Source organism: Ovis aries, chromosome 6 (assembly GCF_016772045.2).
Source record: "Ovis aries strain OAR_USU_Benz2616 breed Rambouillet chromosome 6, ARS-UI_Ramb_v3.0, whole genome shotgun sequence".
Taxonomy (NCBI): domain Eukaryota; kingdom Metazoa; phylum Chordata; class Mammalia; order Artiodactyla; family Bovidae; genus Ovis; species Ovis aries.
This window is the reverse complement of record NC_056059.1, coordinates 26,814,280-26,838,900: the sequence shown is the minus strand read 5'-3', so window position 1 is coordinate 26,838,900 and position 24,621 is coordinate 26,814,280. Positions and strand designations below refer to the sequence as shown.

General features: G+C 38.2%; 1 protein-coding gene across 7 annotated transcripts in view; it reads left to right on the top strand.

The window, feature by feature from the left end:
• RAP1GDS1 (Rap1 GTPase-GDP dissociation stimulator 1) overlaps positions 1 to 24,621 on the top strand; it is a 154,630-nt gene that overhangs the window by 20,743 nt on the left and 109,266 nt on the right. For 4 of the 7 annotated variants that reach the window (XM_060416868.1, XM_027970869.3, XM_060416867.1 and 1 more), the window contains exon 2: positions 20,234 to 20,341. In XM_060416868.1, coding sequence (XP_060272851.1) covers positions 20,234 to 20,341 — 108 coding nt within the window. Of the gene's footprint in view, positions 1 to 20,230; positions 20,342 to 24,621 lie in introns of all 7 variants that reach the window. The other 3 variants (XM_012179650.5, XM_012179649.5, XM_012179647.5) reach the window with 1 other exon arrangement.

Here is a 24,621-nt window from a genome sequence, read left to right as displayed (position 1 = left end):
CATCTGGAAGTTCATTGTTCACGTATTGCTGAAGCCTGACTTGGAGAATTTTGAGCGTTACTTTACTAGCATGTGAGATGAGTACAATTGTGTGGTTGTTTGAGCATTCTTTGGCATTGCCTTTCTTTGGGATTGGAATGAAAATTGACCTTTTCCAGACCTGTGGCCACTGCTGAGTTTTCCAAATTTGCTGGCATATTGAGTGCATCACTTTCACAGCATCATCCTTCAGGATTTGAAATAGCTCAACTGGAATTCCATCACCTCCACTAGCTTTGTTCGTAGTGATGCTTCCTAAGGCCCACTTGACTTCACATTCCAGGATGTCTGGCTCTAGATGAGTGATCACACCATCAGTAAGCATTTTACAGAAAAGCAATTCAGTGGCCAACAAACATGAAAAGATGCTGACATTTATAGTGGTTGAAGTGAAGTGAAAGTCTGTCAGTTGTGTCAGACTCTTTGTGAACCCATGGACTATACAGTCCATGGAATTCTCCAGGTCAGAATACTGGAGTGGGTGGCCATTCTCTTTTCCAGGGGATCTTCCCAACCCAGGGATCGAACCCAGGTATCGAACCCAGGTCTCCTGCATTGCAGGTGGATTCTTTACCAGCTCAGCCGCAAAGGAAGCCCAAGAATACTGGAGGGAATAACCTATCCTGTCGCCAGGGGATCTTCCCAACCCAGGAATCGAACCAGGGTCTCCTGCATTGCAGGCGAATTCTTTACCAACTGAGCCATCAGGGAAGCCCTTATAGTGGTTAAATTAATACAAATTAAAATAGCGACTACATGTTAACTCTAAAGCCATCAGACCATCAAGAAATAGATACCAATATTTATTGTTCGCCAGGTTACTGGAAAAAGAATGCTATTAACACATAGCTGTAAGAAAAGTGAGATCTTTCATCCTTTTTGGACAGCTGTTTGCAGCATTTAGATTCTTTACTGTCTGAGCTATCAGGGCAGCCCCATTTAAAATGAAAATACCAGAAATTCCATCCTGAGAAGCTGTCCCATAAAACCAAAAGTACTTTGTATATGTCCAGTGATGCTTATTGCATTAGTGGCACCAATGACCAAACTGAAACACAGCAGAAGAAAGTGAAAATGTATACAGGAATGATTGACTAAATTGTGCTCTGTGTCTGTACTGTGAGGTATGGCAGTTAGTTAAACACATGAGTTAGAACTATCCAGATTGGCTTAGAGTAATTCATGAGTTGTTGAGTGAGAAAACCAAGATGCAAAAAAGTGTGTGTAGTATAATCCCATTTTAGTGAACAAAGCTCCCCAAATTTATTGTATATATCTGTACATGATTCTGTAAAGGTTGTTAAAAAAATGAAAGGTTAAAAAACTTAGGTTATTGACATGTAAATAGAGAGGTTGATATGGGGGCAAGGAAGACCAGGCAAAAAAGGAGATGATATTATCGCATTTATGCATTTTAATTAAGCTTTGTGTGTGTATATAAAACATTAAATAACATTGAAAAAGCAAACTGAAAATAGTTCATTTGATGGGTCACATCTGGTGGGTGCCGTTAAATTCTGTGCAGCAGTTGTTCACTGAGTGCTTACTGTCTGAGAGAGAGCATGGTGGGTGTAATGAGTAGGATGACGTTGACAGTTGTTAATTATTGTATCAACAGTCATCAACAGTGGTTGATTGTTTAATGTGTGCTAGGGCCTATTGTAAGAGCATTATGCATAACTTCATTTAATCCTCACAACACTCTGGTGAGTGGTGTTATTATTATATTATACTATATATGATATTATATTATTGTACTATTATAATAATAACACTCATCAGAGTGTTGCAAGGATTAAATGTGGTTATGCATAATGCTCTTACAATAAGCCCTGGCACACATTATATTATTGTTCTTATCCCTGGAGGAGGGCATGGCAACCCACTCCGGTATTCTTGCCTATAGAAACCCCATGGACAGAGGAGGCTGGCGGGCTACAGTCCATGGGGGTCGCAAAGATTGTCAGACAGGACTAAGTGACTAAGCACAGCACATTATTATTATGTGTTACTTATTATTGTCATCTACATTTTATATATGAGAAAACAAAGAAAATAAGAAGCTTGTGTAGTTTGTACAATTTAAGTGGTGGAAGTAAGATTTGAACCCAGATGAACTGACTCTAGAGGCTGTTGATCATTAAAATATGCCGTCATCTTTGTCCATGAGTTGCTTGTTATGGTGGAACAGTGACAGTATAGAAAACAGTGGACTCAGTGCCATCATTGAGGTTATGAACAAAGTATGGGAGCCTAGAAAAGGAAGGGCTTGATCTGATTGCAAGAATATCGAATATCTCACAGCAGAATTGAATATTAGTTGACTCTGCAGAGTAAGTATAAGTAGTCATTCTGTAGATGGAGGATGCACAGAAAGGCATTTTTAGACAGGGAGAATTTAATAAGCACAGTTATAAAAATGGGTGTATGCCTGCAAAAAAGCTGGTAATGTGGTGGGACTGACATATATAATGTTGCATGATAAAGATAAGAGATAAGGGCATAATATTAGTTGAGGCTCTTGGCTTTGATGTAAGGAATTCTGAACTTTAGGTAATTATTAATGACTGAATACTTTTGAAAGAATAGTGATACGCTTTGAGAAGATCATATTTCTGAGGTCTTTAGCCAGGTGAATAGAAATTGAGAAGTTTGACCCAGGTTTCCTAAAACTCAGAAACAATCTTAACATACTCATTTTAGTGTTAGTAAGAAAGTTACAGAATCTAAGATTTATTTGTAAAGAAGGAGCCATAATAAGCAGAGGGAACTTAAATCCTCCATTGGCTTTTGAGTTTTCAACTAGCAGAAATGGATTAAAAGAAAGAAGGAAGCAAATGTATTTAAACGTTTTTTATTTCCTCAAACATAGTATAATTTAATGGAAGACACAATAGACTAATTTGTTAAAAGGTTCTGGGTTTTAGACTTCGCTCAGGACTTAATCTATAAAGATACATTAAGCAAAATATTAATTTACAATTTACAAAAGCTGAAAATACTATGAATTTTAACACACTACTTTCCATTGTCACACTAGTAAAAAACAATGATCTCCTCCTACTTTACTAGACAAACTTATAAAATACTTTAATTTTGTCAGATAGTAAACTCTTTAAATAAGTGAAATAAAATATTCAAGAGATACTGTTATTATTTCCAGCTCCCTAAGCCACTTGCTGGATCATGGAAAAAGCAAGAGAGTTTCAGAAAAACATCTGTTTCTGCTTTATTGACTATGCCAAAGCCTTTGACTGTGTGGATCACAATAAACTGTGGAAAATTCTGAAAGAGATGGGAATACCAGACCACCTGACCTGCCTCTTGAGATATCTGTATGCAGGTCAGGAAGCAACAGTTAGAACTGGACATGGAATAACAGACTGATTCCAAATAGGAAAAGGAGTACGTCAAGGCTGTATATTGTCACCCTGCTTATTTAACTTCTATGCAGAGTACATCATGAGAAACTCTGGGCTGGAAGAAGCACAAGCTGGAATCAAGCTTGCCGGGAGAAATATCAATAACCTCAGATATGCAGATGGTGCCACCCTGATGGCAGAAAGTGAAGAGGAAGTAAAAGCCTCTTGATGAAAGTGACAGAGGAGAGAAAAAGTTGGCTTAAAGCTCAACATTCAGAAAACGAAGATCATGGCATCTGGTCCCATCACTTCATGGGAAATAGATGGGGAAACAGGGGAAACAGTGTCAGACTTTATTTTGGGGAGCTCCAAAATCACTGCAGATGGTGACTGCAGCCATGAAATTAAAAGACACTTACTCCTTGGAAGGAAAGTTATGACCAACCTAAGTAGCATATTCACTTTCACTCTTCACATTCATGCATTGGAGAAGGAAATGGCAACCCACTCCAGTGTTCTTGCCTGGAGAATCCCAGGGTCAGGGGAGCCTGATGGGCTCCCATCTTTGGGGTCTCACACAGTCAGACACAACTGAAGTGACTTAGCAGCAGCAGCAGGAGATAGCATATTCAAAAGCAGAGATATTACTTTGTCAACAAAGGTCCTTCTAGCCAAGGCTATGGTTTTTCCAGTGGTCATGTATGGGTGTGAGAATTGGACTGTGAAGAAAGCTGAGTGCCGAAGAATTAATGCTTTTGAACTGTGGTGTTGGAGAAGACTCTTGAGAGTTCCTTGGACTGCAAGGAGATCCAACCAGTCCATCCTAAAGCAGGTCAGTCCTGGGTGTTGATTGAAGGACTGATGCTGAAGCTGAAACTCCAATATTTTGGCCCCCTCTTGAGAAGAGTTGACTCATTGAAAAAGACCCTGATGCTGGGAGGGATTGAGGGCAGGAGAAGAAGGGGACGACAGAGGATGAGATGGCTGTATGGCATCACCAACTCGATGGACATGAGTTTGAGTAAACTCCGGGAGTTGGTGATGGACAGGGAGGCCTGGCGTGCTGCAATTTATGGGGTTGCAAAGAGTCAGACACGACTGAGCAACTGAACTGAAGCCACTTGCCCTAAAGTGACTTAATGCCATTCATTTTGAGATGAATATGAAATTCTTCCAGGCATGCATTGGCTATATTCTAGGTGCTTCAGAAGCTTGTTAGTAGAAAAAAAAATCTTTTATTTGGTTGCAGTGATGATATGGTAAAGCCTTGCTACTTCATATGTGCATGAAGATAATATTCTCTTCAGTCTCAAGAAATACTTAATCTCTCTCATAAGAGTGTTGCTATTACTAAGAGACTGTATATTTAGAAAAGGTTGAGTGGAACTTGAATTTGGGGCATAAACAAATAGATCTTGAACTTTCACAAACTCGGTTAGTAGCATTAGTTATGAATAGTCCAAAGAGATAAATACCTATCTGTCAATCAGTCTGTCTATCCATCCACTACTATATAGTAAGACGATAGAATTAACATTTAAAAATATACACTATATCTTTATTTACATCCAGTGACCTTGAAGCTAAAGGTATTATTTCTAGATAACCTCTGTATAGAAGATAAACTCTTAAAATTATGCTACTGTGACTAGCACAAAGAATCTCAGGATTTACGTTTGGAATCTAAAAAAGTGATACTGTCAGTTTGGTTTATTTCTCTCACCTAGTTCTTGTCTGCTCATAACAAAGATTTAGAATGACTGGAGAACTTGTAGCTCAGACAGACAGGATTTTATTAAGCAGGTAGTATTCTTAACGACAAACCAGTTACAGCTCAAGCAGGCAGCAGACTCCTGAGACAGAGGAGCAGGCAGACCCCTAAAGAAGCACACGGAGCCTTCTTGGCTTCTCTTTTTGCCCTTTCTGTCTCCTCCGCCTGGAGTAGGATTGGTTATGCCCAGTGCAAAATAGGGGAGGGTACCAGTGTTGGCCTGATTGGTTATGCCCAGCAGCAATCAGGCTTTCTTGCCTGCGGTTCTCACTCTGGTCCTCCACTTCCCCTTTCATGTTGTGTTTTTTATGTTTATTTTTTTTACCCTCTGCATGATTCTACTGTCTTGGACTCCTTTTTCTTTACTGACTACCTGACATTGCCAAGGAACTTATTTACAAGACAGGAATAGACTCAGACACACAGAAAACAAGCTTGCATATACTGAAGGGGAAAGAGGAAGAAGAATAAATCAGGGATTTGGGATTGACAGATGAACACTACTATATATAAAACATTAAAACTTACTGTATAGCACAGGGAACTGCATTCAATATCTTCTAATAACCTATAATGGAAAAGAATCTGAAAAACGCTGTATATATGTATACATACACATTATTTTTCATATATATATACATATCTCTGAATCACTTTATTATACACCTGAAACATTGTAAATCAACTATTCAGTTTAGTTCAGTTGCTCAGTCGTGCCCGACTCTCTGTGACCCCATGAATCACAGGACACCAGGCCTCCCTGTCCATCACCGTCTCCCGAAGTTCACTCAAACTCACGTCCATCAAGTCAGTGATGCCATCCAGCCATCTCATCTTTTGTCATCTCCTTCTCCTCCTCCTGTCCCCAATCCCTCCGAGCATCAGACTCTTTTGCAGTGAGTCATCTCTTCGCATGAACTGGCCAAAGTATTGGAGTTTCAGCTTTCCCATCATTCCTTCCAAAGAACACGCAGGATTGATCTCCTTTAGGATGGACTGGTTGGATTTCCTTGCAGTCCAAGGGACTCTCAAGAGTCTTCTCCAACACCACAGTTCAAAAGCATCAATTCTTCAGCACTCAGCCTTCTTCACAGTCCAACTCTCACATCCATACATGACTACTTGAAAAACCATAGCCTTGACTAAACGGACCTTAGTCGGCAAAGTAATGTCTCTGCTTTTGAATATGCTATCTAGGTTGGTCATAACTTTCCTTCCAAGGAGTAAGCGTCTTTTAATTTCATGGCTGCAATCACTATCTGCAGTGACTTTGGAGCTCCCCAAAATAAAGTCTGACACTGTTTCCACTGTTTCCCCATCTATTTCCCATGAAGTGATGGGACCAGATGCCATGATTTTTGTTTTCTGAATGTTGAGCTTTCAGCCAGCTTTTTCACTCTCCTCTTTCACTTTCATCAAGAGGCTCTTTAGTTCCTCTTCACTTTCTGCCGTAAGGGTGGTGTCACCTGCATATCTGAGGTTATTGATGTTTCTACCTGCAATCTTGATTCCAGCTTGTGCTTCTTCCAGCTCAGCATTTCTCATGATGTACTCTGCATATAACTTAAATAAGCAGGGTGACAATATATAGCCTTGATGTACTCCTTTTGCTATTTGGAACCAGTCTGTTGTTCCATGTCCAGTTCTAACTGTTGCTTCCTAACTTGCATATAGGTTTCTCAAGAGTCAGGTCAGGTGGTCTGGTATTCCCATCTCTTTCAGAATTTTCCACAGTTTATTGTGATCCACACAGTCAAAGGCTTTGGCATAGTAAAGCAGAAATAGATGTTTTTCTGGAACCCTCTTGCTTTTTCAATGATGCAGCGGATGTTGGCAATTTGATCTCTGGTTCCTCTGCCTTTTCTAAAACCAGCTTGAGCATCTGGAAGTTCATTGTTCACGTATTGCTGAAGCCTGGCTTGGAGAATTTTGAGCATTACTTTACTAGCGTGCGAGATGAGTGCAATTGTGTGGTTGTTTGAGCATTCTTTGGCATTGCCTTTCTTTGGGATTGGAATGAAAACTGACGTTTTCCAGTCCTGTGGCCTCTGCTGAGTTTTCCAAATTTGCTGGCATATTGAGTGCATCACTTTCACAGCATCATCTTTCAGGATTTGAAATAGCTCAGCTGGAATTCCATCACCTCCACTAGCTTTGTTCGTAGTGATGCTTTCTAAGGCCCACTTGAGTTCACATTCCAGTATGTCTGGCTCTAGGTGAGTGATCACACCATCATGATTATCTGGGTCATGAAGATCTTTTTTGCACAGTACTTCTGTGTATTCTTATAAACAGTGGTGGTTTTTCTCTTTTAAGAAAAAAGAATTTCAGGACTTCTTATCCTAATATGACACTGTCTCATTTTGAGACTAGCTATTTTGCACGGTATATTCTTTGATAGTGATTATCTTAAGCACTTCTGTAGTCCAATTATTTAACAGTATCCCCACCTTTCTCGTCATTTTTTTTTTTTTTTTTTAGATATTAAGAGGAAAACTGATAGCTGTAAAATTTTAGGTCTTACTAAAACACTTACATTGCAATACACACATAAAGACCAGTAAATTGACTTTCTATCTGATAAAGGAGAAATTAGAGCATAAAGTCTTTGGTGCCTAATGGTATATAGGATTAGAAGAAAAAAGACTGGACGAAGTTGTTTTAAAGGTTGTAGCAGGAAGTATAGGTGCGGTCATGTCTTTATGTCTTAATATCTTTAACAAGGGCTTCTAAGAGGAAACACCTGAAATGAGAGCTAGCTTGCTGATCATGGGTAACAAAAGTTACAGTCATATTTTATCCGAATATAGCAAGGCCTAAAAAGTGGCATTTTTTTACATTGATAGGTAGATAGCTGGATAAAGGAAGTTATCTGTTCAGCTGGGTAAAGGAAGGAAGGACAGAAGAGAGGCAGCATAACATTTCATGTATTTATTTTTGTAATAATTTTTTTGAAGTATAGTTGATTTACTATATTATGTTAGTTTTGGGTATACAAAAAAGTGATTAAGCTATACACATATGCATATATCTATATACTTTTTCTATTTTTTTTATTATAGTTTGTTACAAGATATTGAATATAGTTTCTTATGCTATACAGTTAATCCTTGTTGTTTATATGTAGTAGTGTGAGTCTGTTAATTTCATACTCCCAATTTACACCTCCCTGCCACTTTGGTAACCATGTTTGTTTTCCGTGTCTGTGAGTCTGTTTCTCTTCTGTAAATAAGTTCATTTGTACTAATTTTTAGGTTCCATATATAAGTGATATCATATAATATTTGTCTTCCTCTAGATTCCACATATAAGTGATAGCATATAATATTTGTCTTCCCCTAGATTCCCTGTATAAGAGCATATAATATTTGTCTTTGTCTGATTTCACTTAGTATGATAATCTCTAGGTCCATCCATTGTTGGAAATGGCAGAACATTTTCTTTTAATGGCTGATTAACATTCCATTGTGGGTTTCCCTGATAGCTCAGTGGTAAAGAATCCACCTGCCAATGCAGGAAACGCAGATTTGATCCTTGGGTTGGAAAGATCCCCTGGAGGAGGAAATGGCAGCCCACTCCAGTATTCTTGCCTGGAAAATCCCATGAACAGGGGAGCCTGAGGGACTACTGTCCATGGGGTTGCAAGAGTCAGACATGACTTAGCAACTATATATGTATATGTATATTTTCCATTCTTATGTAGATATAGATATAGTTATATAGATATATATGCATACTTTTTTAGATTCTGTTCCCTTATAGGTCATTACCACATGATCCAGGAATCCCACTCCTAGGCGTATATCTGGAAAAGATGAAGGCTCTAATTTAAAAAGATATATATGCTGAGTGGGATTGTTGAATCATGTGGTAACCATTGTATTCTGATTTGCACTTCTCTAATAATTAGCATTGTTTAGCATCTTTTCATATGTCTGTTATGTCTGTTGGCTGTCTGTATGTTTTTGGAGACATGTCTGTTTAAGACATGTCCTGCCCATCTTTTGATTGGATTATTTGGGTATTTTTGTTACTGATCAGCATACCATTCTAATTCTCTGGTGAACATATCTGTTATCCAGAGAGAGAAGAGGACTCTGGGCAAAGCCAAGGTCACACTAACATTAATGGGTAGGTAGAGATTAAGAAGACCAAGAACAAATGTTCAGAGATGCTGGTGTTTTGAAGTAAGAGGAGGAGAAAGAGGCTTGTTGCAAGGATATTAAATAAGAGAGTCAAGAAAGTCCATTGGATTTGTCAAGGTATCATTTAAGACTTTTGCCAGACTAATTTTAGTTTTAGAGAACTTCCTTAGATTGTGGTTTTAAGAGTGATTGAGTGGTTAAGAAGTAGGAGACACAGAATTAATGACCAAAGTCAGTTTTCCTTTAACTCTTTGAAGATGTCATATTTTCTTTCATAAGCTACGCTAGACCATATGCTGTCATATAAGAAATTATTCTTTTAAGAAAAAAAATTCATTTTAGTTGTTAATACTGCTTAATACTAGAACTTCGCATGAAAATTAGCCTGGTCTACTTACTGCCCCTGCCCTCCCCACCAGCCAAGAGCTTAGAAATTTTCTGTTAGAACATGCCCTCCCCACCAGCCAGAAGCTTAGAAGTTTTCTATTAGAACAGTTACAGTGCCTTAAATCTTGGTGGTGGTTTAGTTGCTAAATTATGTCTGACTCGTTGTGACCCCATGAACTGTAGCCCACCAGGCTTCTCTGTGCGTGGGATTCTCCAGGCAAGAATAATGGAGTGGGTTGCCATTTCCTTCTCCAGGGGATCTTCCTGACCCAGGGATCAAAACAGGGTCCTTTGCGTTGAGGGCAGATTCTTTATCGACTGAGCCACCATGGAAGCCCGTCTTAAATCATTAGGAAATGTAAAATACAGAAATATGGATGTATGCACAAAAATTTCAGATGGTACGGATTCACTGCTGAGATGTACTGTCATAGTTTGAGGGAGTCCAAAAATAATACCCTCTGTTGGCAGCCCACACCAGTCTTCTTCCCTAGAGAATCCCACGGACTTAGGAGTCTGGCGGGTTATGGTCCGTGGGGTTGCAAAGAGTTGGACACGACTGAAGCAACTTAGCATAGCATCCCTACCCAAGTTCAGAATCATTGGCCATATCAGCAGATGAATTCTCTGGTGGAATTCAAAATAACTGCTTTAAAATTGATAAAGTCTAGAGTGAAGGACAGGGCTTATTTGCATAGTCACAAAGTAACAGCTAATACTTCAGAGCTGACTTAGATATGTTTACTAATAAGCTTGTTACTGGTGCAGCTGAACAGCCAAAGAGAGGGAGAAACAGCATTCTTGCCCCTTCTGCTAAAAGATCAGGAACCCAGAAGGGGCTGAGCTATGCATACCTAGTTCTTCTCTTTCACCTTGTTAGTGAAATAAATCATTCCTCTCCTGGGTAATGGAGGTGGCAGATGCCAAGTGAGGAGGCAGAAGTGTCATTGAAATAGAAATTCCTAGTAAGGAAGCTTGAGACGAGTGGAAAAGGGGTTACTGAGGCATTTTATTTCCCAGTATGCTCTTTTAATGACATATAATTTACGCAAACTAAAATGCACAGATTTTAAGCATACAGTTTGAGCTTTGACAAATGTACCTACTTATATAATCGCTGTTCCCATCAAGATATCAACATTCTAACACTTTTTAAACGGATTCACAGTAAGAATTTTTTAAGTAGTAGCCTCTTAATTCACTGAAAATGCTTAAGTCCAGTTCAGTTCAGTCGCTCAGTTGTGTCTGATTCTGCGATCCCATGAATCGCAGCACGCCAGGCCTCCCTGTCCATCACCAACTCCCGGAGTTTACTCAAACTCATGTCCATTGAGTTGGTGATGCCATCCAGCCATCTCATCCTCTGTTGTCCCATTCTCTTCCTGCCCCCAATCCCTCCCAGCATCAGACTCTTTTGCAATGAGTAAACTCTTCGCATGAAGTGGCCAAGGTATTGGAGTTTCAGCTTTAGCATCAGCCCTTCAATGAACACCCAGGACTGATCTCCTTCAGAATGGACTGGTTGGATCTCCTTGCAGTCCAAGGGACTCTCAAGAGTCTTCTCCAGCACCCCAGTTCAAAAGCATCAATTCTTCAGCGCTCAGCTTTCCTCACAGTCCAACTCTCACATCCATCCATACATGACTACTGGAAAAACCATAGCCTTGACTATATATATTAAATTTGTAATAATTCTGTTGACAACTTTGACTGTCTCTGGATGAAGAATTTAGTGAACTTTTCCTCAAGAAATCTCACATCATTACATATATAATTATTTCTATGGAGAGACTGAATGGTGTTTTTTAATTGAGTAGAAATCTTTTAAAAAATGTTTGTAGTTTTTAGTTATATATTTTATATCCTCAAGTACTTAAATTGGCTTCATTAATATCTTTCTATATTAACATATAACATCCTGATTTATATTTCTGATAATATGGAATGCATATTGAACAGGTAACATTTATTGAATACCTTCCCTTCCCTGTTGGTATGCTTTGGCTCATAAGTAGGTGTTACAGAGGATGGTAACTAGACAGCTTTCTGCAAGTAAGGAATGCGTTCCTTTATGCACTGAGTAAATTTAACAAATATTGACTGGCTGCCTTTTTGTGCCAAGTAATAGGTATAGTGCAATGACTGTAGCTGACAAGGTGCCCCATACAATATAGTGGAGGAGCAGCTGTGAAGGCTGGATGCAGTAATAGAAAATGACCCTGGAGGGTTGAGGAAGAGAAGATTCAGACAAGCACGGATGGTCTCTGGGGTGGTGACAGTTAGGCTGAGACTTACTGAGAAGGGGATGTCAAGCAGGGAGCACTGGGGATGGAATCAAGGAAAAGAAAGAAGTAAAACAGGTCCAGATGTCTATACACATAGTACTAAATAAGTCTTAACTACTTTTATTACTTGTTGACTAATAGTTTTGATGGATTATTATAATTTGACTAACAGGGTATCCTGTTTTCTCCTCAGTGTTGTGGTAAATATTTGTTACTTTTAGTAATATCAACTTAGATATTATATCTTTTTCATACTTTATTTCAGAAAAATCAACCTACTTACTAAGATTGAACAAGTATATCTGAGATATGATTCCCTATGACTTCTTTTTAGTTAACAGAAGACATACATATGAACATAGTTTTCTTTTCCTTTAGGGAAAAGAATCAATTTCTTAAGCTATTTGAGCTCTCTTAAGAAAGTAAGTATTAACAGTGGTTGTGAATGATACGCTGAAATTTTTAATAAAGTTTATTTAGGATTATTAGGTTAGCCACAAGTTGTATGAGGCATCACTGGAGCATGTTAGTATTATATGACATAAATTTTTAAGTTTACTTTTTCCTGGGTTAGCATGGAAAATAAATGACCACTTATTTTATCATTGTTGTTCTTTAGTCAGTTAGTAATGTCTGACTATTTGCAGCCCCGTGGACTGCAGCATGCCAGGCTTCCCTGTCTTTCCTGAGTTTGCTCAGAGTCGTGTCCATTGAATCGATGATGCCATCTAACTATCTCATCATCTGCTGCCCCCTTCTCCTCCTGCCCTCAATCTTTTCCTGCATCAGGGTCTTTTCCAATGAGACTGCTGTTCTGATGGCCAAAGTATTGGAGCTTCAGTGTCACCATCAGTCCTTCCAATGAGTATTCAAGGTTGATTTCTTTTAGCATTGACTGGTGTGATTTCCTTGTAGTCCCAGGGACTCTTAAGAGCACAGTTTGAAAATATCAATTCTCAGGCACTCAACCTTCGTGGTCCAACTCTCACATCCATACATGACTACTGGAAAAACCATAGCTTTGACTATATGGACCTTTGTTGGTAAGGTGATAGCTCTGCTTTTAATATTCTGTCTAGGTTTGTTATAGCTTTTCTTCCACAAAGCAAAGGTCTTTTAATTTCATGGCTACAGTCACCTTTTGCAGTGATTTTGGAGCCCAAGAAAATAAAGTCTGTCATTTTTTACATTTTTTTCCCCATCTGTTTGCTATGAAGTATGAAGTGATGGGACCAGATGCCATGATCTTCGTTTTTTTAATGTTGAATTTTAAGCCAGCTTCTTCACTTTCCTCCTTCACCTTCATCAAGAGGCTCTTTAGTTCTTCTTAGCTTTCTGCCATAGGGTGGTATCATCTGCATATCTGAGGTGGTTTATATTTCTCCCAGCAATCTTGATTCTAGCTTGTGCTTCATGCAACCTGGCATTTCGCATGATGTGCTGTGCATATAAGTTAAATAAGCAGGTTTGACAATATACAGCCTTGATGTTCTCCTTTTTCAAATTTGAACCAGTCCATTGTTCCATGTCCAGTTCTAACTGTTGCTTCTTGACCAGCGTACAGATTTCTCAGGAGGCAGGTAAGGTAATCTAGTATTCCTATCTCTTTAAGAATTTTCCCCAGTTTGCTGTGGTCCATACAGACAAAGGCTTTCTTGTAGTTAATGAAGCAGAAGTAGATGTTTTTCTGAAATTTCTCTAGTTTTTTCTATGATCCAACAGATGTTGGCAATTTGATCTCCAGTTCCTCTGTCTTTTCTAAATCCAGCTTATACATCTCAAAGTTCTTCATTCATGTACTATTGAAGCTTAGCTTGGAGAATTTTGAGCATGACTTTCTGGCATGTGAATTGAGTGCAATTGTGTATTAGTTTGCACATTCTTTGGCATTGCCCTTCCTTGGGATTGGAATGAAAACTGACCTTTTCCAGTCCTGTGGCCATTGCTGAGTTTCCCAAATTTGCTGACCTATTGAATGCAGCACTTTAACAGCATCATCTTTTAGGATTTGAAATAGCTCAGCTGGAATTCCATCACCTCCACTAGCTTTGTTCATAGTGATGCTTCCTAAGGCCCACTTGACTTCACATTCCAGGATGTCTGACTATAGGTGAGTGACCACACCACTGTGGTTGTCCAGGTCATCAAGACCTTTTTTGTATAGTTCTTCTGTGTATTCTTGCCACCTCTTCTTAATATCTTCTGCTTCTGTTAGGTCCATACCATTTCTGTCCTTTATTGTGCCCATCTTTGCTTGAAATGTTCCCTTGGTGTCTCTAATTTTCTTGAAGAGATCACTAGTCTTTCCCATTCCATTGTTTTCCTCTATTTCTTTGCACTGATCACTGAGGAAGGCTTTCTTATCGCTCCTTGCTGTTCTTTGGAACTCTGCATTCAGATGGGCATGTCTTTCCTTTTCTCCTTTGCCTTTCATGTGTCTTCTTTTCTCAGCTATTTGTAAGGCCTCCTCAGACAACCATTTTGCCTTTTTGCATTTCTTTTTCTTAGGGATGGTTTTGATCACCACCTCCTAGTGCTAGGAACCTTCGTGCATAGTTCTTCAGGCACCCTGTCTGTCAAATCTAATCCCTTGAATATATTTGTGACTTCCACTGGATAATCATGAGGGATTTGATTAGGTCATACTTGAGTGGCCTAGTGGTTTCCCTTCTTTCTTCTGTTTAAGTCTGAATTTTGCAGTAAGTCCATTAAAGTTTATACCTTATTTGAGGCAGGGTGCTCAGGGCTGGTGCACTGGGATGACCCTGAGGGATGGGATGGGGAGGGAGATGGGAGGGAGGGTCAGGATGGGGAACACATGTACACACATGGCTGCTTCATGTGAATGTATGGCAAAACCACCACAATATTGTAAAGTAGTTAGCCTCCAATTAAAATAAAAAAGAAAGAAAGAAGGAAAGAAAAAGTTTATACCTTATTTGAAGTAAGAGAATGCCTGAGTTCATGATCTGAGCCACAGTCAGCCCTTGGTCTTGTTTTTGCTGACTGTATAGAGTTTCTCCATCTTCAGCTGAGAAGAATATAATCAGTCTGATTTTGGTATTGCCCATTTGGTGATGTCCATGTATAGAGTACAGCATGGAAGAGTGTGTTTGCTATGACCAGTGCATTCTCTTGGCAAAACTGTTAGCCTTTGCCCCTCTTCATTTTGTACTCCAGGGTTAAATTTGCCAGTTACTCCAGGTATCTCTTGACTTCCTGCTTTTGCATTCCAGTCCCCTGTGATAAGGCTTCTCTTGTGAGTCAGACGGTAAAGAATCTGCCTGCAATGCAAGAGACCTGAGTTTGATCGCTGGGTCAGGAAGATCCCCTGGAGAAGGGAATAGCAACCCAGTCCAGTATTCTTGCCTAGAAAATCCCATGGACTGAGAAGCCTGGCGGGCTACAGTCCATAGGGTCACAAAGAGTCGGACACAACTAAGTGACTGACACCCCTGTGAAGAAAAGAACCTTTTTTTGGTGTTGGTTCTAGAAGGTCTTGTAGGTCTTAATAGAACTGTTCAGCTTCAGCTTCTTCAGCATTAGTGGTTGGGGTTTAGACTTGGATTCCTGTGATATTGAGTTGTTTGCCTTGTAAACGAACCAAGATCATAAGCTGACAATGTACAAAATTCTGTTAAAATTTATACCTTACTTTGAAGTACAGAAATACGTGAAATTCAAATACTAGAGCAGCAGTCTCAGGGGTCTTTGGTATCTTATTAGGGTGTCTGTGACGTCAAAACTATTTGCATAGTGTCAAGACTTTTTTTTTCTCCTTTTCACCGTGTTGACAGTTGCATTCACAGTGTTCTAAGAGTAATTGGAGTTGAAAACCGCTGGTGCTTCAGTGTGTGCTAATCAGTAGTAGCAGCAAACTGCAATAATTAGTAGTTATTATATTCTTTATTATCATATACTTGAGGTTGAAAAAAATGCCAATTTCACTTAAGAATGTCCATGATCTGGGCTTCCCTGGTGGTCCAGTAGTTAAAACTTTGCCTTCCAGTGTATCAAGTATGGGTTCAGTTCCTGATCTGGGAGCTAAGATCTCCCATGGCACAGGGTCAAAAAAATAAAAAAGAAGAAAACAAAACAGAAGCAGTGTTGTAACAAATTCAGTGTAGATTTTTAGCATGTTCCACATCAGAAAAGAAAAAAGAAAAAAGACCATGTTTTTAAAACTTTCAACCTTTTCATACACATTTTGAAAGTATACTGTGATAAAATGGGAAGTACACATAAAACGCTTACATTGCATTGTAAACTCTGATAGTTATCTCTAAGTGAAGCAGTTGTGCACTCTTTGAGTTGTGAGCTGACTGAGATAACTTTTTTCCCATGGAATAGCTTTTTTTTTTTTTTAAGAACTGAGAGATAAACTGGCTCTTCATATTTGGCAGATATTTTCTCACAAATGAATGAGGTTAATTTGTCACTGAAGAAAAAAATTGACAGTGTCTGTTCCTAGTGATAAAATTAAGAGTTTTTAAGAGAAGATTGGAACTTTGGAAAACTTGTATCACTTTCAGCTTGATAGCTTCCTAATACCTAGTCTTTAAAAAAGATTAGTGATGATATTAACAAATATGATATCCTGAAATAGTACAATGAAATGTGTTGATATTTGGAAGATATACATGTCTCCATGACTTAATTTTTTAAATGATCAATTCATCGATGTTAAATATATTGCATGTATAAAAGCTTCAAAGTGCAAAAGAGCAATGGATTTTCATGTAACTTGGCAGTGCTCATTTGTATTGTTTCAGATTTCCCATGGCAGCTAATTTTTAAAAAAATACTGCTCATTAAGTTTTGGTATGGTATCAAATAATGCCCACCATTATCTGAAGCCTAAATGCAGGTCAGGAAGCAACAGTTAGAACTGGACATGGAACAGACTGGTTCCAAATAGGAAAAGGAGTATGTCAAGGCTGTATATTGTCACCCTGCTTATTTAACTTCTATGCAGAGTACATCATGAGAAATGCTGGGCTGGAAGAAGCATAAGCTGGAATCAAGATTGCCGGGAGAAATATCGATAAACTGAGATATGCAGATGACACCACCCTTATGACAAAGTGAAGAGGAACTAAAAAGAGCCTCTTGATGAAAGGGAAAGAGAAGAGTGGAAATGTTGGCTTAAAGCTCAACATTCAGAAAACAAAGATCATGGCATTTGGTCCCATCACTTCATGGGAAATGGATGGGGAAGCAGTGGAAACAGTGTCAGACTTTATTTTTTGGGGCTCCAAAAGTACTGCAGATGGTGACTGCAGCCATGAAATTAAAAGATGCTTACTCCTTGGAAGGAAAGTTATGACCAACCTAGATAGCATATTCAAAAACAGAGACATTACTTTGCCAACAAAGGTCTGTCTAGTCAAGGCTATGGTTTTTCCAGTGGTCATGTATGGATGTGAGAATTGGACTGTGAAGAAAGCTGAGTGCCAAAGAATTGATGCTTTTGAGCTGTGGTGTTGGAGAAAACTCTTGAGAGTTCCTTGGACTGCAAGAAGATCCAACCAGTCCATCCTAAAGGAGATCAGTCCTGGGTGTTCATTGGAAAGACTGATGCTGAAGCTGAAACTGCAATACTTTGGCCACTTTCTGCGAAGAGTTGACTCATTGGAAAAGACCCTGATGCTGGAAGGGATTGGGGGCAGGAGGAGAAGGGGCCGACAGAGGATGAGATGGCTGGATGGCATCACCAACTCAATGCACATGAGTTTGGGTGAACTCCAGGAGTTGGTGATGGACAGGGAGGCCTGGAATGCTGCGGTTCATGGGGTCACAAAGAGCTGGCACAGGCAGCACCATAGATAAAGGAAAGAGAATAGAAAGCCCAGAGATAAACTGACACATTTATGGTCAATTAGTATACAACAAAGGAAATGAGACCATACAGTGGAGAAAAGATGGTGTCTTCAATAAGTAGTGCTGGGAAAACTGGATCGCTACATGGAAAAGAATGAAGTTAGAACATTTTCTAATACCATATGCAAAGCTAGACTCCAAATGGATTAGAAATTATAAAATTCCTAAAGGAAAATATAGACAGAACACTTTTTGATATAAATTGTAGCAGTAGTTTTTTGGATCAGTCTCCTAAAGCAAAGGAAATAAATAAAAGCAAAAATAAATGGGACCTAGGTAAACTTGAAAGTATTTGTGCATCAAAGGAAAGCATCAGCAAAACGAAAAGGCTACTGAATGGGAGAAAATATTTACTAATACTATGACCAATGAGGGGTTAATATTCCTAAATATATAAGTAGCTCATACAGCTGAAAATCAGGAAAAAAAAAAAAAAAAAAACAACCCGATTGAAAAATGGACAAAAGACCTGAACAGATATTTTCCAGAGACATGCAGATGACTATTAGGCATATTAAAAATGTTCAACATCATTAATCATCAGTAAAATATGTCAGAACCACAGTGAGCTACCACCTAACACCTGACAGAATGGCTGTCATTAAAAAGACCACAAGTAACACATGTTGGTGAGGATGTGAAGAAAAGGGAATCCTTGTATACTGTTAGGAGGAATGTAAATTGGTGCAACCACTGGAAAACACCATGGAGATTTCTCTAAAAATAGAACTGCCATGTGAGCCTGTAATTCCACTCCTGGGTGTACATATCAAAACACTAATTCAAAATGATACATTCATCCCAGTGTTCATAGCAGCCCCTCTCCCCTTCCTTCTCCACACTGGTTACCACTACTTTGTTCTCTGTATCGGTGAGGCTGTTTCTTTTTCGCTGTATTTACTAGTTTGCTGAATTCTTTAGATTCTACATATAAATGATATCACACTTTGTCTCGGTATTCCAGTATAAAAAAGAAGGAAATTCTGCCATTTGCAACAAGGTGGGTAGACCTAGAGAGTATTAAGCTAAGTGAAATAAGTCAGACAAATACTGTATGACATCATTTATATGTGAAATTTAAAAAATACAACAAACTAGTAAATACAGCAAAAAAGAAACAGACTCACTGATACATAGAATAAAGCATGGGCAATAAAATGGTAAAGGATTAAGTAGTACAAACTGATGTAGAGCATAAGCTACAAGGGTATATTGTACAATACAGGGAATATAGCAAGTATTTTATAATAACTATACATGGATTATAACCTTAAAAAATTGTGAATCACTGTATTCTACACCTGTTATTTATATAACATTGTACATCAAATATACTTTAATAAAAATTTAATAACTCCTTGGCATCCTAAATAATTTTTAATATGTAAAAAAATTTTAACTATCTCTGGTCTGGAGAAATCCATATTTAATTTAGGAGAAGAGCAGTGTTTTAAAGGGCTTCCCGGGCAGCTCAGTGGTAAAGAACCTGCCTGTCAATACAGTAGACGTGGCTTCCGTCTTTGGGTCCGGAAGATCCCCTGGAGGAGCAAATGGCAATCCACTCCAGTATTCTTGCCTGGGAAATCCCATGTACAGAGGAGTCTGGAGGGCTACAACAGTGCATGGGATTGCAAAAAGTCAGACTTGACTTAGTGACTGAGCATGCAAACTGCTGTAAAATCCAAAATGTACACATTTTGACTTAACGCAGTACTTTGAAGTGTTTAAGTGGCAGTTTTAAAAAGCTTTATATTATTGAGCATCTCCGTAGACAGGGGCTTCTGTTCATGGAATTCTCCAGGCGAGGATACTGGAGTGGGTAGCCATTCCCTCCCTTCTCCAGGGGATCTTCCCTATCCTTGGGTCTCCCGAATTGCAGGCAGATTATTTACCATCTGAGCCATCAGGGAAGCCCATAATAATAAATAGACTTTATTATTTTAAGTCAAATTATTTTGAAACTTTTCTAAAGTTTCATTTTCAGTTTATATATTTGAAATGCAACAGAGGAAGCCAAAAAATGTAATCCATTATTACTTGCAAAGCTTACATAAGTTTTTGTGGACGTCTCGTTTTTTTCAGTTAACCATAGCTGGTTCGTGAACAATAAATAAGGCATAAGAATGCTGAAAAGATGTTCTGTGACTATGGAATATTCTTGGTATCATACAGATACAGTGACTATTTTATATGAGTTAAATGTATAAAGTTTTATTAAAAAATGAGTAGTTGTATAGTCCATTGCCATTTTGGAATGTGTATGAAAATTAATTCACCATAATGGGAGCCTTTTGCCTCTTTGTACTGTTTATCGTGTAACATGATGGTTAGTGAGGTTTCTGATATCTTTTTTTCTCTAAGCAGATAATCTCAGTGATACCTTGAAGAAGCTGAAGATAACAGCTGCTGACAGAACTGATGATAGTTTAGAAGGATGCTTGGATTGTCTACTTCAAGCTTTGACGCAAAATAGTAAGTTGATTTTTTTAGGTGGCGGGGGGCGGTGCCCTGGTCACTCAGACTGTAGAGTCTGCCTGCAGCGCAGGAGACCTGGGTTTGATCCCTGGGTTGGGAAGATCCCCTGGAGATGGAAATGGCGCCCCACTCCAGTATTCTTGCCTGAAAATCCCATGGATGGAGGAGCCTGGCAGGCTACAGTCCATGGGATCGCAAAGAGTCAGACACGACTGAGCGACTTCACTTTACTTGACACTTTAGTAAGTTTTTTTTATGTTTACTCAAATGCCAAACAAACAAAAAAATCAAGTCAGCAGTCTTTCAGAAATTCATATGTAGTTTAGGAAATAACTTGCAGTCACATTGTTTGAATTCTTTTGAATCCTATGTTTGAATACTGATGTTGTTTTCCTTGTTCCACACTCCTACCTATCTCCCCACCCCCAGGATACTGAAAGCCAAGTTGATAGGCAGAAGAAAGGAAAAACTGATTGGTAGTGATGACATTAATACCAATCCCAGAGAGAGGCAGTTCTTAACAGACATGCACCAAGAGTTGTTTTTCTTCTTAACACCTACATTTGTGCTTTAAAAAAAAGACTGTGTTAACATGTGGAGAGGAGAAGCAGAGAGGAAGCTTATGAAAAAAGGAAGAAACAGAGAGGGCGCTTAAAACCCTTAACATTTTTTTATGATAGCTTTTTAATCATTTTACTTTAAAATAATGTATGCATAGATTTAATTGCAAAGAGTCATCCAAAAATCCCTTAAAATTGAGGTAACTCCTGATCTTTAGTGGTGTGGTAAATAATACTAGAGATAAAAATTACACAGCTCTTCACTGACTAATTCATTGTATTGTTGCATTTGAGCTGTCATACTTGTAGTCATTAATTTCTGTATTATCACAGTGAATAGATAGATACAGAATAATTTTCATTTGTTCTCTTAATTCTGCTTGGCTGTATTTTGGTTTATGCTTTACTTGTTTTTAATTATGCCTTTATTTTACCCTGAGAGTAATTATGTAGCTGACAAATAATTCAGGAGGGAAGTTATATACTGTATTGTTAAAGTTAAATTTGAAGCACTCTGAGATGTATGCTTTTTTTTTTTCTTTAGTAAACTGTGATAAGAAAATTAAAATAATTGATTGCAGTGGTCTTCATGAAAAAGTACATTTTAAAGCTGGCTTTTATAATTCTATTTCAGTAGTTGTTTGCTTTTGAGATTACAGTTTTATCAAGCTGTTTGATCTTAGAGATATCACAGAAGGGGTTTAAACAAGGTGTTCAATGAGACCATCTGGATAAAGGGCACAATGGGAATGCAAAGGAACAATAAAAAGGGACTTCCTTGGTGGTCCAGAGGTTGTCTTTGCTTCCAATGCAGGCAGTTTGGGTTCCATTCTGGTTTGGGAGCTAAGATCCCACATGACAAAGGGCCAAAAAACAAAACGCAAGCAGTTTTGTAACACTTTCAATAAAGACTTTAACAATAGTCCGAATCAAAAAAAAATTTTTAAAAAGAGAGAAGAGAATGTGTAAGGCTTTGTTCACCGTTGTAGTAGATATATGTGGCTATTTAAATTTAATAGTTAAATTTAATAAAAGATTAAGGTTTTTTACTCTTAACTTTTCAGTAACCCTGTTTGGTTGGTGACTTCCTTATTGGGGATCATAGATGTAAACTATTTACACAATGACAAAAGATTCTTATGGGTAGTGGTGGTCTTAAAGATGAGAGAAAACCACAGGATGACCTGATTTTTACGCATGCCTATATAGGTCGATTTACATAATATGTAATTAGTCTACATAAATTGAGTATCTCAAGTTCATTTTTCTTTTGAAGCCTTGCTTTTTTATAACTTCTTTTGTTTTAAATGGCCCAGTTTTTTCTTTATGTTAGAAACATGCAGTATTTCCCAAATGGACCATTCATTCAGAACCTGAAGGGTGGGGATTCCATGTCCTTGAGTAGACATTGAGGGGCACTCAGTGCTCTCCTGGAAAGACTGAAACCCAGAGAAAGTTGATGAAGAGAAGTGAAAAAAGGAAGCAAAATTTTATAGTGTTTTAAAGAACAGATTTCAGGATATACTGACACGTGTGTATGGTGTTGGATTAAATTTCAGACCCATTGCTGAGTTATTTGTTAGCCTCATTTATTGAAAATGGTCTTGAAATTGTATTTCATAAAATGTTAAGGACAGATAGTTCCACAATGGTAAGGAAAACAACAAACTGCCAATTGAATCATTGACTCTTCAGGAAGGGAACAAAAGGGATATGTCTTCTGAAGACTCTGTAACAAAATTCATAATTGTCTTCACATCTGAGACTGTTGACACGAAATAATTTGATGTAGGAAGAGGTAGTTCCTGCAGATGTCCTGTCTTTAACTTCCGAATGATATGTATCACTGATTGAGTGTCCGCTGTGTACTACTTAGCACTAGACTTCAAACTTAATCTGTTGTCTGATCTTTCCAATAGACCCATGATGAGGTATTAGATACATCACCATTTAAAAGGTAGGGAAACAGTCCCTGTAAGTTTACTTGCCTTGTTCTGGCAGAATCTAGAGTTTGAATTGTAACTCTTGGTTTACAAAAATTAAAAAACTACATTCTGAGTATAGTGCAGCTTTTTTCTGAGTTTATAGAATGTGAAAGTGTTTTCAGAAGCTAGATTTTACTATGGTTTTAAAGTTTTGCTTTTTAAAAAAAAGTGGTTTCAAATTATTAGTATAGAGGAAGGAGATTTATAAACCCATGAGCTGTATATTTTTAGATATTTATTGATGTGTTTTATAAAATTAACATCTAGCTTTTAAGCAAGAAAAAATTTTAAAATATCAGTGAGATGTTTATTTTATACAGTTGTTCTTACTTCTCTGAATAAAGTGCTTGATCCATTGCTACTTCTGTGCTCTTAAAGGTAAAATTATAAAGCATGTAACTGAGAATCTATTCTGGCTTTTTTACCCAGAGAAGTTCTAGTTTCATAATTCTTCCTTTAGTGTCAGGTATTCTAACTAAAAATATCAGTGTTTGCATTAGTATTGCACCTGATCAAGAAAGAATGATTTCTCTATCTGTACAAGATGGTAATGTGGGTAATGGAAATCTAAAAGTTTTATTTTATTATTTACTAACCTGTCATTAAAAAGCAGAGATATTACTTTGCCAACAAAGGTCCGTCTAGTCAAGGCTATGGTTTTTCCCGTGGTCATGTATGGATGTGAGAGTTGGACTGTGAAGAAAGCTGAGCGCCGAAGAATTGATGCTTTGAAACTGTGGTGTTGGAGAAGACTCTTGAGAGTCCCTTGGACTGCAAGGAGATCCAACCAGTCCATCCTAAAGGAGACCAGTCCTGTGTGTTCATTGGAAGGACTGATGCTGAAGCTGAAACTCCAGTACTTTGGCCACCTCATGCAAAGACTTGACTCAGTGGAAAAGACCCTGATGCTGGGGGGGATTGAGGGCGGGAGGAGAAGGGGACAACAAAGGATGTGATGGCTGGATGGCATCACAGACTCGATGCACATGAGTTTGGGTGAACTGCGGGAGTTGGTGATGGACAGGGAGGCCTCACGTGCTGTGATTCATGGGGTCACAAAGAGTCGGACATGACTGAGTGACTGAACTGAACTGAACTGAACCGAACCTGTCATTGGAAGGGACATTTCTGAAACGAAAGAAATCATGCTTTTAAGTTTTTACATTGTGGGAATTTACAAATGATAAGAATCTGAAATTAGAATTTTCACTTTGCATGACTTCAGAGTGTTTTTTAGAATTTGGAGTGGGCATTAAATCTAGTATATGTAAGGATCTTAAGAGACAAAAGTTGAAAATTTGAGTATTTGCTAGACGTTATGGAAAACATTTTGTTTAAGCAAGTAGTTTGTGTACATCTGAAATCTGAATTAACGTAGAAGCATTCAGTCACTCATTTATTACTAAATACTTCAGATCTCAAATGTTTTTAGTAAATACATGAAGGCTACCAGTAAAGAATCAGCCTGGTTTATTCTGGTCTCTCTTGATTAAGGGAATAGTTAGAAGATTGTTCGTAAATGCTTGTTGAGTTGTATTGGTACTTTATTTCATGCTTATTTAAAAATGTAAAACAGGCCACATTTTTGTCCCTAAACATTAAGACAGGAATTGTCCTTAGAGAATATGACATCTGATCCACCTTGTAGGACAACCTACTAGCATAAATTAAAGGCCTCAAAATGAGCAAAATTAGCAGTCATTCATAATAAAAATTCTGTTCTTTTGTAAGA